Source organism: Lepisosteus oculatus, chromosome 9 (assembly GCF_040954835.1).
Source record: "Lepisosteus oculatus isolate fLepOcu1 chromosome 9, fLepOcu1.hap2, whole genome shotgun sequence".
Lineage (NCBI taxonomy): Eukaryota > Metazoa > Chordata > Actinopteri > Semionotiformes > Lepisosteidae > Lepisosteus > Lepisosteus oculatus.
Window position 1 is genome coordinate 37,850,109 of NC_090704.1, and position 13,111 is coordinate 37,863,219.

At 34.7% G+C, this 13,111-nt stretch overlaps 1 protein-coding gene across 5 annotated transcripts in view; it reads right to left on the reverse strand.

Moving 5' to 3' along the window:
• Window positions 1-13,111, reverse strand: part of shisa6 (shisa family member 6) — a 120,224-nt gene that overhangs the window by 25,343 nt on the left and 81,770 nt on the right. For 3 of the 5 annotated variants that reach the window (XM_015356711.2, XM_015356709.2, XM_015356708.2), the window contains one exon: window positions 3,145-3,183. The exons of the other annotated variants lie outside the window; for them this stretch is intronic. In XM_015356711.2, coding sequence (XP_015212197.1) covers window positions 3,145-3,183 — 39 coding nt within the window. The remainder of the gene's footprint in view (window positions 1-3,144; window positions 3,184-13,111) is intronic. 5 annotated transcript variants of the gene reach the window in all.

A 13,111-nucleotide genomic window follows, 5' to 3' on the forward strand; every position in this document is an offset into this window, starting at 1 on the left:
TTAAGTTCAAAATTTGAATGCTCAGACTAAAGACTTACAGAAAGATACAGTAAGTGTCAACAAAATCTAAAGAGGAAAAAAAGAGAAAATGTTCTATTGTCATTGTATATGTTGATTCTCAGCGTTCAGATCAGTGAACTCAATATTCAATGGAAGCACCTTTGGCAGCAATTACCCTAAAAGAGTGTAGTTACTGTAAAAGGCTGCAAGTTTCTACGAGCTTTGCACTCCAATTTGATACAATTTTTGCCCATTTTTCGCAACAGATCTGCCAAAGCTCTCTCAAGCTGCTTTGGGATCAAACAGCAATTTGTAGTTTTCACTTCCTTCCACATGCGATTCAAGTCAGGACGTTGATTGGGCCACACAGGAACAATCACTTTCTCATTCTTAAACCACTCCAGCTTTGGTCTTTTACTTTGTCCTAGTGAAAAGTAAATATTTGTCAATCTATGTTCCCATCAGTCTTGACTAGCTTCCCAGTCCCTATTGATGAGAAGCACACTTATAACCACAATGCTTGACAGTAGGGACGGTGGTGTCTGACTCACTATGTTGGGTTTGCATCAGATGTAATACCTTGCATTCAGACCAAAACGTTTGTCTGACCACAAAACCTTTTGCCACATGTTTGCAGTATCACTTACATGCTTTATTGCAAACTCCATGATGGATCTGAGAAGGATTTTTCACTCTAATTTGTGGAGTGACAGGGATGTTGTTGACCCATGGACATTTACTCCATTATTCTAAGCCACTGAACTCTGTAACTCTTAAAATCACTGTTGCCTAATGGTGGTATCCCTAACCAGTTCACTCCTTGCCAGGCTATTCAGTTCAGAGAGACATTATCATCTAGGCAAGTCTGGGTGCTTTCTGCTTCTTAATGATCAACTTCACAGATATATACAAGAGATATAAAGGGTGAAATGTTCTTCTACATTTTTATTTTTGGTCTGTGCCTTTCTATAGCTTTATGCCTGACACGTTTAGAAAGCTCCTTAGTCATCACAGTTGAATCTTTGCTGAACAAAAGGACCTTAGAAAGATACGTTATTTATTCTAAAATTATGTGAATCACTATTATTGCACACCGCCAGAGGCCACTCAATTGTGAGTAATTTTGTGTACCTAAATTAATTTAGCTTTACTGCAGCAAAGGGTTTGAATACTTATGAAATCATAACTTTTCCATTTTACTTTTATATTCATTATGAAATTATATATTTTTGACTTTTTGGGGGGGGAGGGGAGGGGGGTTGCTTTGAATATAGAGAGTAGGTTGAGTATATATGAATTGTGACTTAAGTGTCATGACTGCAAATTTTAAAGCAACAAAATGTGAAATCTATGCAAGATTCTGATTTTTTTTTAATTCTTCCCTTCAGGTCCAGTGCGTAATTAGATGTTCACCCAAATATGAGAAGCACTTTTTTAATTCAAATGTCAGGGTGGTGTAATTGGCCTGGAGCTTATAATAAAAAAAACAACTAGAAATTGATCTGGTTGTCAACATATTTACCACAAGAGTGCAGAACAGTGTTGAACTATTTGTAAGTATAGTCTCTTGGGGATGGTTCCATTTGTTAATATTGGAGAAAGACTGTCCTAATAAACATGGTGCTCAACTGGGGGGAAAAAAATAGGATCTGAACACTTGGCAGAGGTCTGGGGTTCTCTGGTTAAGTCAAGATGCATACCTTGTTTGTAAATATTGTTATTTGTATGTTGTATGTTGCTTACTGTCTGTACTGCATTATTAATAAACAAAAAAATAGTAACATACTGCCATTTTGCTTAGCTTGTTGTGGTGATCGAGTGATTTTATATTCATTTTTAGTTATCCAAAATGAACAAGAGATCACAGTACACTTTTAAATTCAAGAAGGAGGAGATCCTGTGTTCAGAACAGCATGGGAATCGTCAGGCTGAAAGGCAGTTTGGAGTGGATTTACAGTCAAAACGTATATGATAAAGTTTAAAGCCTTCAAGGTAGCCACACAGCTAAACGTTCCAGGTCAAGAATTCAGAGTGTCCCGTGCCTGGATAACAGTTTCATGAGGAGGAATAGGTTTTATCATTGTGCTCTTGTCCTAATCATTTTGCCTTACACTAGGTTATGCTGCAAATCATTTTGCTTTAATCTCATCTATGAACATTTTTCAATTTTATCATTCCTTTTCAGAAGTTCTTTTTTACAATTTCCACAGTCCAAATTTCTGGATGCTGTTTATAATCAGGCGAAGCTTACATTTGGGTAAAAATGAAGTTAAAGAAGTTAAACACAACATTAATGTTTAGAGAAGCAAAATGATCTTCTACACAAACTGTATCACGATTGTTAACAAATGAATGATTATTAAAAATAGTTACCATTGACAATCAGCAGTAGATGTTCTTGTAAAAATTTTGTTTTCACCTCTTCATATATTATAGCAAACATTTAAGAAAATGATTTAATAAAATAGTTGTGGTTTTAACAAGCACCAGGAAAGGGAAACAAGTATAATTAATTGTGTCAAAAAAACAACTAAAGATTTCTATCTGCCATTTGATATGAAATCTTTATTTAGGAGTAAATAAAGATTCCTGCAATTTAAAGTTTAGCAACAGTTCACTTAAAAAAACAAACTGTTCCTTTTTATTAGTTCCATTCCATTTGTTCATTTGACTTACTACTTTGGCTTCCTAGAAGAACAGGAACTTGAAGGTTCAGCTACAAATTAGTTGCATCAACGAGTTGCTAGCAAGGATAAGCACAGATATATCTGATGTCTTCTTTAATTATTAAGAAGTAACATCATTCATAGCTGCCTTTATCCTGGCCTTAGCAGGTCTCTTCGTGACTGAGGAGGTCACAGCATGGACTAAAAGCTCTGGAAGACAAAGATGTTGACAAAGGACTTTAGCAGTAGGACGTTAGCTCCAATCCAGGCTTCCACCAGTCCGGCAAAATTTGAGTGTTGGCCATGACCCAGTCTTTGTGATTCTTCATCATCTTGTTCAAAACCCCAGTACCCAAGGATTTGTTTCAGCCATCTGGTTTGCTCATCCATTACAAGACACAAATTCCTTAAAGCACACACAGGTACAAATCAGCCCGGATAATCACTGAGCTACTGTAGGTTTAATATGCATGCCTACCGCAATGTGACTGCAACTGCACCGGCCACTGCAGGTCTCCTAGAAGACAGAATCAGGCAAAATGGGTAGATTGGAGTTCAACTTGCTATAAGAAAATAAACCATTTAGAAATGATGCCCGTGAGGGTATGACACTATTTTGTCTTTTAGCATATTTCTTTTTAATTTTACTCAAAATCATTTAATTTTATTTCTTCTAGGTTACATTTCACCCTTTTAACATGAATCAAAGAACAGCTGCTTTGTATCCGATGGAATGCTGAAGTATAGTTTGTTCATACTGTAGGCATCACACAAACTGGCAAATTGGGAACTGCTACTGTGAAACCCTTGTTCCTTTAGGTTACAGACAACAGATGTAATTGCTACAATACCATTCAGTTATTGAGTGCTAAAGGGCTAATATAAAGCCTTTCAACCTATTTTAGAATTATCTGATCTGAGACTTTGGAGATGGTCAAAAGAGAAAAAAGAGCCATTTTATGGCATGCATTTTTGTCTTTTCCACAGTTATTAAAAACCATTTTGTAATACAATTACATGTAGGCACAAAATGCACCCTAAATAATAAACTGTCCATTGTGTTAGCTTATTTATATAGATGACATCTTTATTAACATTACATAATTATTTCTTGAACATCTTATTCCACAGTTTTAACTCAACATTTTGTTCAAGGGACGTCAGGCTTTGTAAATATTCAGCAAACTGTAACAGCTATGCTCCTTTAATAGGTTTTTAATTATGAAGCAGAAGTTATGTGTATAGTGACAATTAGCCAGACAAATGTTTTAAACACAAGAACTAAACATGCATTCATGTTGATATATAATTAGTTTCATTTCTTTTATTAAAATATGGTGTTCTTCACTATGCTCTTTCCATATCTGACAGAACAGAAAAAAATAAAGGAAGCCAACACAATTGTTAATTAAGCAAACCTTTTGGATGCTATTTAAATCTTCCCAAAGACAGCGTTTTTTAAGAATGATGTTAATTAATACGTTTGTTTATATATGTATTATTATTACATGGTATGGCAATAATAACCAGACATAGTCATATACAATTGTAACATATTATGTAAACCTGTACATATAAATCTGACAGCAAAAGCTAGTACACTGGCACTTACAATGCTTGAAAAATCTGCCTACATAGAAATAAAAAGAAAACATATTTAAAATGGAATAACAAGAGTAAACAGCTGAACATTAAGATAAATAAGCACTAGTCATCATACAACATGCTTTTCAAAAGAAAGGCAGGAATTCACTGAGGGTTACATTGATGCCATTAATCCAAGAATGACAAAGTCAGTTTATAACTGTGAACAAAAGTTCCTAGGGTGAATAACTTTGATCTGTCTCTATTGATTATGTATCTGCTTTTTTTCTAACGTCTTTTAGTCATGGTAATTATTATTTATACACCTGTGGTGCACTGCTGAAGGTACAGGAATCAGAAGTCGTCTGCCTCTTTGTAACTCATGTACAGTACATCAAAGCCCATACTTGCATAACAGGTTGCCACAAATCCTTTTGCCAGTTCATGTCAAGACAGAAATTATTAAATGCAAAAAAAACAGTGTATGTATACTTCTGTACCTCTCTTCTCTGAAAGGCCTTGTATAGAGCTTGCAATCTGAGGTCATAAGAACATGAACAGGTGATACAGACTTATCTTACTGCAGGATTATGTCAATATCCTCACAGAGAGACAATCAGAGGTTGGTAGATCACAAGAATATTAAGAACAGTTTCTCAAATGCAGACACTGCTAAATTTATAGTCTCTCAGCATAAGATTCCAAATCCATTAAGGTTCTTCAGTACACCTTTTAATATGCCCTTTAAGAATTAATCAACACTGGAGAGATGAGATGATGTTCTTGTTGACTTACTGTATGTGTTCTTACGGTTCTTGCAATTGTAATATATTCAATAGAAAGAAATATAGTTGGGACCATGTGGACCACAAGCACTTTTGAAGAAGGAAAAAAATAATTATATTTAAAGTAAAAAGAATGATTCTTGTTAATATCTGCATACAGTATATATTAACATGACAGTAAAACACAAATTGCAAGAATATGCAAAAAACACATCTCACAATTCTAATGAATTAATTGAATTTATTAGCCAGCTGCTGTAGTTACCACAGTATAAAAAGAAAATTAACATCTTACTATGACAACAGGTTGCCTTTGGTATCCAGTATACAGTTAGATTTGTTTTATATTTGTGGAATTTTTTTCATTTGCCTTAACTTGAATTTAGCCAATGCAATAGCACATCCACATAATATGAAATAGCTGGTTCTGGACAGTAAATTAAGCAATGATTTCTGTTATTTAATTTTTGCTTTTTGTAAATAACCATTTACATAATCTATTGGTTTATATTTCTTGCAAGTATGAAATATTACCTGCTCTTTAGCCTGCAAGAGCTCTCTTTTCCTCATATTGTAGTATGGTCTTATGGTAAAACATGCCACACCTTCCTATATACTACAAAAAATATGTTCCTCTGGCCTGATAATAGCAAAACCGATACACTGTATTAATGAAGATGCATTTACTGCACTATAAACTGAGCTAAACAGCTTTTAGGATACCTGGCGTACCTTTAATCATTGTGGAATAATTCACATACAATCGGACGGTTGCTATACTTTGTATATACGAAAACAACTATACATTTTGATAAATTGTGCTGCTATATGTAACTTCAATTCATAGACTAGGAATATATTGTATACTCTATGAGTCAGTACATAGAAACGTTTTAACAGTGTGTCACAAGAGGATTGCATTAGTGCTTTTCATTTCTCGTAGTAGGATATCCACACATTTACAGTAAATGATTGTTTGGTTTCTTTGAATTAAAGTTCATACTAGAAAAAATGACATCATAAAAGCCCAAAATAATTAAACTTAATAGACCATATAAAACCTTATTACTCCAAGGTTAGGACATACAGTATATACTGATTTTAAAACATTTTCTAGACGTTAAAACCTGTCTATGAGTTAGTGCAACCGATTTCTCTTTTACATCCTTTATAAACTTTATAACATATAACTTAGTCCTGGATAAATAAAAGTAGATACTCTGATAAATTAGCAATTGGTAACTCAAATAAGATACCCTTCATTATGTTCAGAAATAATATATCCTTTTTGGCGAGCTTCCAATGGAGCTTTTCAGATTGCGCTCACCACATCTGTTTGTCAAGATGGTGTCTGGAACAGATTTAAAGATTTAGGCAGTATTTTAAAAGCAACTTTATTCCCCCCAACATATTATGATAATATGGAACAAAATGTCATCCATGTTAACTCATCTGGTAATTACTCACTGTAGCTACATAACGTGCATCATTGGAGGAGTAATCATAATTTTGCAAACATTTTAGGAAGTTAGAGATGGCTACCCCTTCTATTATAACCCATTGTATTCAGCTATAACTTCCTTTTTCTTCTAAATCACATTTACAATGTTTTTTTTTTTCATCTTCACACTGTCTTAGCTCCTTTTTAAGCCTGATAGTTTGATAGTCTTGGTTGTCAAAACTGTGTCAAGGAATCTCACTGAAAATAACAGTTAACAGTACATTAATAGGCAGTGCAATTATTAATAATAAAATGCATTAATAATTATGGCTTACACTTATATAGCGCTTTTCTGGACACTCCACTCAAAGTGCTTTATAGATAATGGGGACTCCCCTCCACCACCACCAATGTGCAGCCCCACCTGGATGATGTGACGGCAGCCATAGTGCGCCAGTACACTCATCAGCCATCAGTGGGGAGGAGAACAGAGTGATGAAGGCAATTCATACAGTAGATGGGGATTATTAGGAGGCCAAGATTGGAAAAGGCCAAAAGGAATTATTACTCAAATTGTGTACTGTATTTTTCCCCCCAAGAAAATTACAGTATATCAATTTCTGATCATAGACTCCAGGTGAAAAATACACATGCATTTTACCAGCAATACCCACATTTAAGACTTCAGCAGTAATTCCTACTGATGAAAAAACACTTTGCCATGCTAAAGTTATGAAAGGATAAAAAAAATACAAATAAAATACTGTTATTGATTTTGTTTTTACGAAGGTCTGTGTTAAAGTAATAAATATTACCAAAGGTATAGAATTGATGTAAATTAATGTGTTCATATTCTATTTGTATTTCTAATTATTAAATTATTTTTATCTACCATGTTTCACATGTGGTTGGAATTCATTAAAACTAAGATCCAAAGGATTATTAAGAAAACCTAAAATAAAAAAGACAGATATTTGGACAAAAAAAAAGTATTGCAGAAAATAAATATCTTCTAATATTTGTGCTGTAAAATGTTTGATTACCTGTACTGGATCACTTCAAATGCTGATGCTACTGTTAAGCCATCAAGATTTTAATACATAAGAATATGAAACCAGCTTTTAACAATTTTTTCCTTTCCAGGTCACTGCACAGAAGCACTATTCTTGTTTAGCAAACCTCTATATTTTGACACAGAATGGATTTTGCTGCTGCTGCTGCTGCTGCTGCTGCACCTTCAGTGTAGGAGATAAATAATGCATACAGCTTACATAGTTGAATCTTCAAAGTATAGTAGGGCATCTGAACTATACAAGGTTTCTTTTTTGTTTTTACCAAACACGTTGCTTGCAATCCCCAGATCCTTAGTAAGGCATAATTTGTTTCAGACTTGTACCTGGAAGTGTTTCATCAGGGCTAGAAACTGCAGTTTCTACATCCTAAGAAGCACATATTGTTTCTCATACCACAGAACTAGCAAGAAAAATGAATGCATTAGGTTTCATGAATCAAAACAGCTAGTAGCCTGGGCTTTAGTAAGAGACCCAGCAATAAATCTGATATCAAAGGAGCAAGAAAAGATATGAAAATATACTGCTGTGGGCAATGCAAACCAACAATACTTGGTTCTGTTTAGTTTATATAGAAATTGATTAAAGAAGAAACATAACTGCAGATCTGCTTTGGGAGTATTAGGACTTCTTAACTTGCCATTACCTTGGCTATTCTCTGAAGAAAATCTGCCAGGGAAATGCTGTGCTAGAGTAATACATTTTGATTTTCATATTAAGTGGTGAGGAGAGTCACAAAGATCCGGTATTGATATACTTTTAATAACACCGCATATTTTTTCTTTCTTTTGGGGTTAGATCAATCTAGCCATTACAGAGTAAGTGGTATTTAAGTCTTTAAACCTCACCTTCCCAGATGCCTCCAAGCTCCCACTACACCAAAATGCCAGACATTTGTAGTGAGAATTTGAATGCTCTTGAGAATCCTGGGGGTAGATATCACCATTCATTCAGCCCTCTTGACCCCTTTGACTTACACTATGAAGTCTGAATCTAGGATCAGTGAGAACACTCTCAGTAATCTGAAGAACATACCACTGTAGCTTTTGTAGTTAGAGCTAGATTCAAACCTCCATCTCAAAGTCACAAAAAGAGTATGAAGGAGTGATGTTATCACAGCAGTTTCATTTTGAGATCACTATGAGATATGTAACAACATTTACATTTCAAATCAATAATAATGAATATGCACAAAGCATCTCTTGTGGTATGCAATTACCAATGCTTGTCATGAAATGGCAACAGCTCATGGAAAAAAAAACCCAATACATGACCTACAAGATTGACAATGTTGTTATTTCACTTGCCACAAAATAGTCTTCCAAGAAAAAGAAAAATCTCAAAAGCTATGGAGAAACACTGTACTCTTCAGATTACCAGTCAAAACTGTCATAAAAATCTTCAAAAAATGTTGACTGTTTTTTGTATTATGATACGTTTAAAGGAGAATACTTAAATGTATAATATACCACTTTAAACCAGAAATATATATATCAGAGATGAAATACACAGGCATTTTTTCTAATTTATATTTACTGATATTGCTAAAAAACATGTGCATGTGTTCTATTGTGTGCTTGGTATTTTGTCACAGTTTGTCTCTCACCTACAGTATTTGAGAAACTTCATTTTAGCTTGGCTTGTACTGTTTCTGTTATTTATTTAGAAGGAAAAAATGGTGAGGAAATGTGTAAAATGCATGATTTCAGTTCATGTGTTACATTGGTGGAATTAGAAGCTTTTAGCCAATCATTCTACACTTTTCCTTTATGATCTGTTTGCGGTTCCTTATTTGAAATAGCATATATTCAACACACATGATAAAATATTGCATGAAATACAGAATGTAACCCTGAAACATAATAAGACAATAGGCTATTATAGTAATCATCAGGTTATCCTAGTCATCATATCATCACATTTGATCCTTTAGCTAAGTCGGAAAAGAAGGAGGTTTGAGAGCTAAAACATGATAATTTTGCAGAAAAACTACTCGATTGCCTTTTTTGTTCTCTTAGAACATTATATTATATTCCAGCAACCATATCACCCTACAACTCACAACTGGCAACCCACTGAAGCTAAGCAGGTGTGAGTCTGGTCAGTACCTGGATGGGAGACCTGGGAAAATCTAAGGTTGCTGCTGGAAGAGGTGTTAGTGGGGCCAGCAGGGGGTGCTCACCCTGTGGTCCATGTGGGTCCTAATGCCCCAGTATAGTGATGGGGACACTATACTGTAAACAGGCACCGTCCTTCGGATGAGACGTAAAACCGAGGTCTCTGTGGTCATAAAAAATCCCAGGGCGTTTCTCGAAAAGAGTAGGGGTGTAACCCCGGCGTTCTGGCCAAATTTCCCATTGGCCCTTACCAGTCATGGCCTCCTAATAATCCCCCTCTATGAACTGGTTACATTACTCTGCTCTCCTCCCCACTGATAGCTGATGTGTGGTGAGCGTTCTGGCGCACTATGGCTGCCGTCGCATCATCCAGGTGATGCTGCACATTGATGGTGGTGGAGGGGAGTCCCCATTACCTGTAAAAGCGCTTTGAGTGGAGTGTCCAGAAAAGCGCTATATAAGTGTAAGCAATTATTATTATTATTATTATTAAAGAGACTTCAGTGTGGATGTCTGCTTAGTAGCATCTGTCTGAATAATTTCATCAATGTGAATCGGTTTCTAAACCTCAATCTGTATAGCCCTATTTAATAGGCCACAACATTACATAATACAATCATTACAATTACAAAAGTCAAATAAAGAATGTACTGGAAATAATTAACATTGACCTATCCTATTTTTAAACACAACATAAAAGCTTGCCTGTCTATAGATGGACAGGCATGTCTGTCCATGTCCAGATGTTACTGTGAGATTATTAGTTGGTTTTGTTTATTCATGATATTTAGCTTTTATTTCAAAGGTTAACAGTAAACAAAAATAATTTGTGAGGATAACAAAAATATTATTTTTTTACTAACTATATGCATTTTTCTTTTTTCTCTGAGGACTTTCCTTTTGATATAAACATAATTATCCATTACAATTAACAAACCAGGCATAAATCAAATTCTTCAGTTTACTTTATGAAGTGCTCAGTATTACTATATTATTTACTTATTACTATTTTAATCATTAGAAGGAGAATTTGGGAGGAGAATCACAAAATTTCCTAGTTACATGTGTTACAAATTTTCCCTGATATTCCATTTTGCAGTATACAGATCATACTGGGTATTGTAAAACTCGCCAGTATCAGTACTGACTTCTATTTACTAGGAATTCAATTAGCAATTTTCTGAATGTTAAGGACAAATACTGAATGTTTCTGGCATTTGTTTACACATGTTTTATTTTGTACTGTACCTAACAAAAGGTTCTATAGCTTGCTTTAACTGTGCCCTCATCTCCATGCTGATATACTGTATATACTGTATATAGTGACACTGGACAATATTTACAAAATAAGTGTATTTAATTCATTGCTTTGTAAATGAAACCAAGATAATGAAAGTATTTTTTCAAGAAGTAAATGAACTTTTTGGTAAGTTGGCAAACCAAGTAGTTATCATAATAGAATTTAAGTATGCATTTAACTAAAAAGAAGGCTTGTTTGAAGAAAAAATGTGCTGGAAGATTTTCATATTTTAGTTGTTTCAAATATTGCTTTATTTGAATATTACTTATGTAACATTAATATAAATGTTTGAGCAAGACATGCCATTTTACAGTCTGGATATCATTAAAGGTGCTTCACTTTGTATTTTGAATGCACTTTCCTACTGTATTGTTAAAACTTCAGCTCTAAAGCACGGTCTGCAGGGAAATCGGTCTAAAGGCAGAGCTTGTGAACAGTTCGACAGCTACAAGGGTGATTCTTCTACTGATTGACAAGCTAAATTTCATTTTCCATGCGAGCAACCTTTAGACTGTGTTGTGGTTTGAATTGGTATTTGAGAAGCAGTAGCAGCTCCAGCAGTGTGGGACTCTAAGGCTGATGGGCTGAAGTGAAGACAGTGATAAAGAGAGCTACTCAAAGCACACACTGCTCAGGAAGCCATTATTGATTAGTTGCCTTTGTTGCCTGTGTGCGTAATGATGTGCATTGCTTTAAGTAACCAGAATAAACACTTGCTGTGATAAGCACTCCAGCATAGTAGTGCACACATTAATTAAACATCCTGGTTGGCATTATTTTGAAAGGCCTTTGTTTAAAAACAGCAAGGCTTACTTTTATTAGCATACTAAGAAATTAATTGGAAACCTGCTCCTTTCTTGCATTGACTATCAAAGAGGGTCTTGTTAATGTCTCTTCATTCTTGTTATACCTACACATCATAAGTGTTCTGGTAGGATTTTTGGCATTGTTGCTGCTTGGACAGGTGAACTATACCTATCCTTTTTCAATAAATGCTTAGTCCAATACAGGGTTGAACTGAGCATGAGCCAAACCATGATTAGCACATAGTGGAGACAAAGCAGGGTATATATCCCGAACAGTAAGCCTGTCCATTGCAAAATACATACCTGTACAAATATGGGAGACATTTTAATTTTTTAGTCAATTTAACCTAGATAGTACAGTATGCCTTTGGACTGTAGGAGGGAAATGGAGAAGCAGCTGGAGAACACCTGTGTGGTCAGAGTGTGAATATGCAAGCTGTGCATAGAAAGTATTAAAAACTTGAAAATTGAAGATCTGTGAGGCAGCAGAACTAAATTCCATGCTACCAGGCTGTCCTGTTGTAGTACATAATCAATAATATGAAGCTGTTTACCTGTGATTTAGAAATGTTTTGATCTATGTATTTGGCAATATGTTACTCATAACATAAATGACAGGTTTGGCATTAATTCGACTCAAAACTAGATACTCGTTACAGTATTAAACAGAGATAAAGTGATAAAAAATAAATATAAAACTGATTTGAATAAAGCTCAGCTCAGCACTGATTAGGAACATGAAATGGTAAATGAGCAGGTCAGTGGGGTATTGAAATGACCATTACATTATAAATGAATGAGTAAGAACAGGTATTCAAATTGTCTATGCTATACTGTGACATTTTACATTTTACATTATGGAGTAAAAGGGGTTAATTAGGTTATGAATCTACATGGAAAAAGCCCTTGCCCAGAAAAATCTGGGGCAAGTGGTACCATACTGTGTGTTAAAAACAATACCCATGACATTTTCATAGCAACATCAAAAGCTAAATAAGCTCAAGTTTAATATAAGGTTTTAAAGATGTACAGTACAGTATTTCCTGCAACGGACAAATCACTCATGTTCTGATCCTAAATTAGTTTTTTTAAATCCTTGTATTCCAAGGTAAATGGAGATCTCTTACTGCATAGCTTGTGTGAGGTCAAGGGATGAAAATCTTGTGCAGATCTGTGCAACTTGAGTATTCATGCCTAGGGACATGGCATGAGATACTTTATGACACTGCAGTGCCTCATCACTACAAATTTCAAATAAACTTTTGACATTTAAAAAATATATAAAACCACCATTATTGAATATTTATATTTTGTAATGCTCCTTATTACATACTGTATTTTG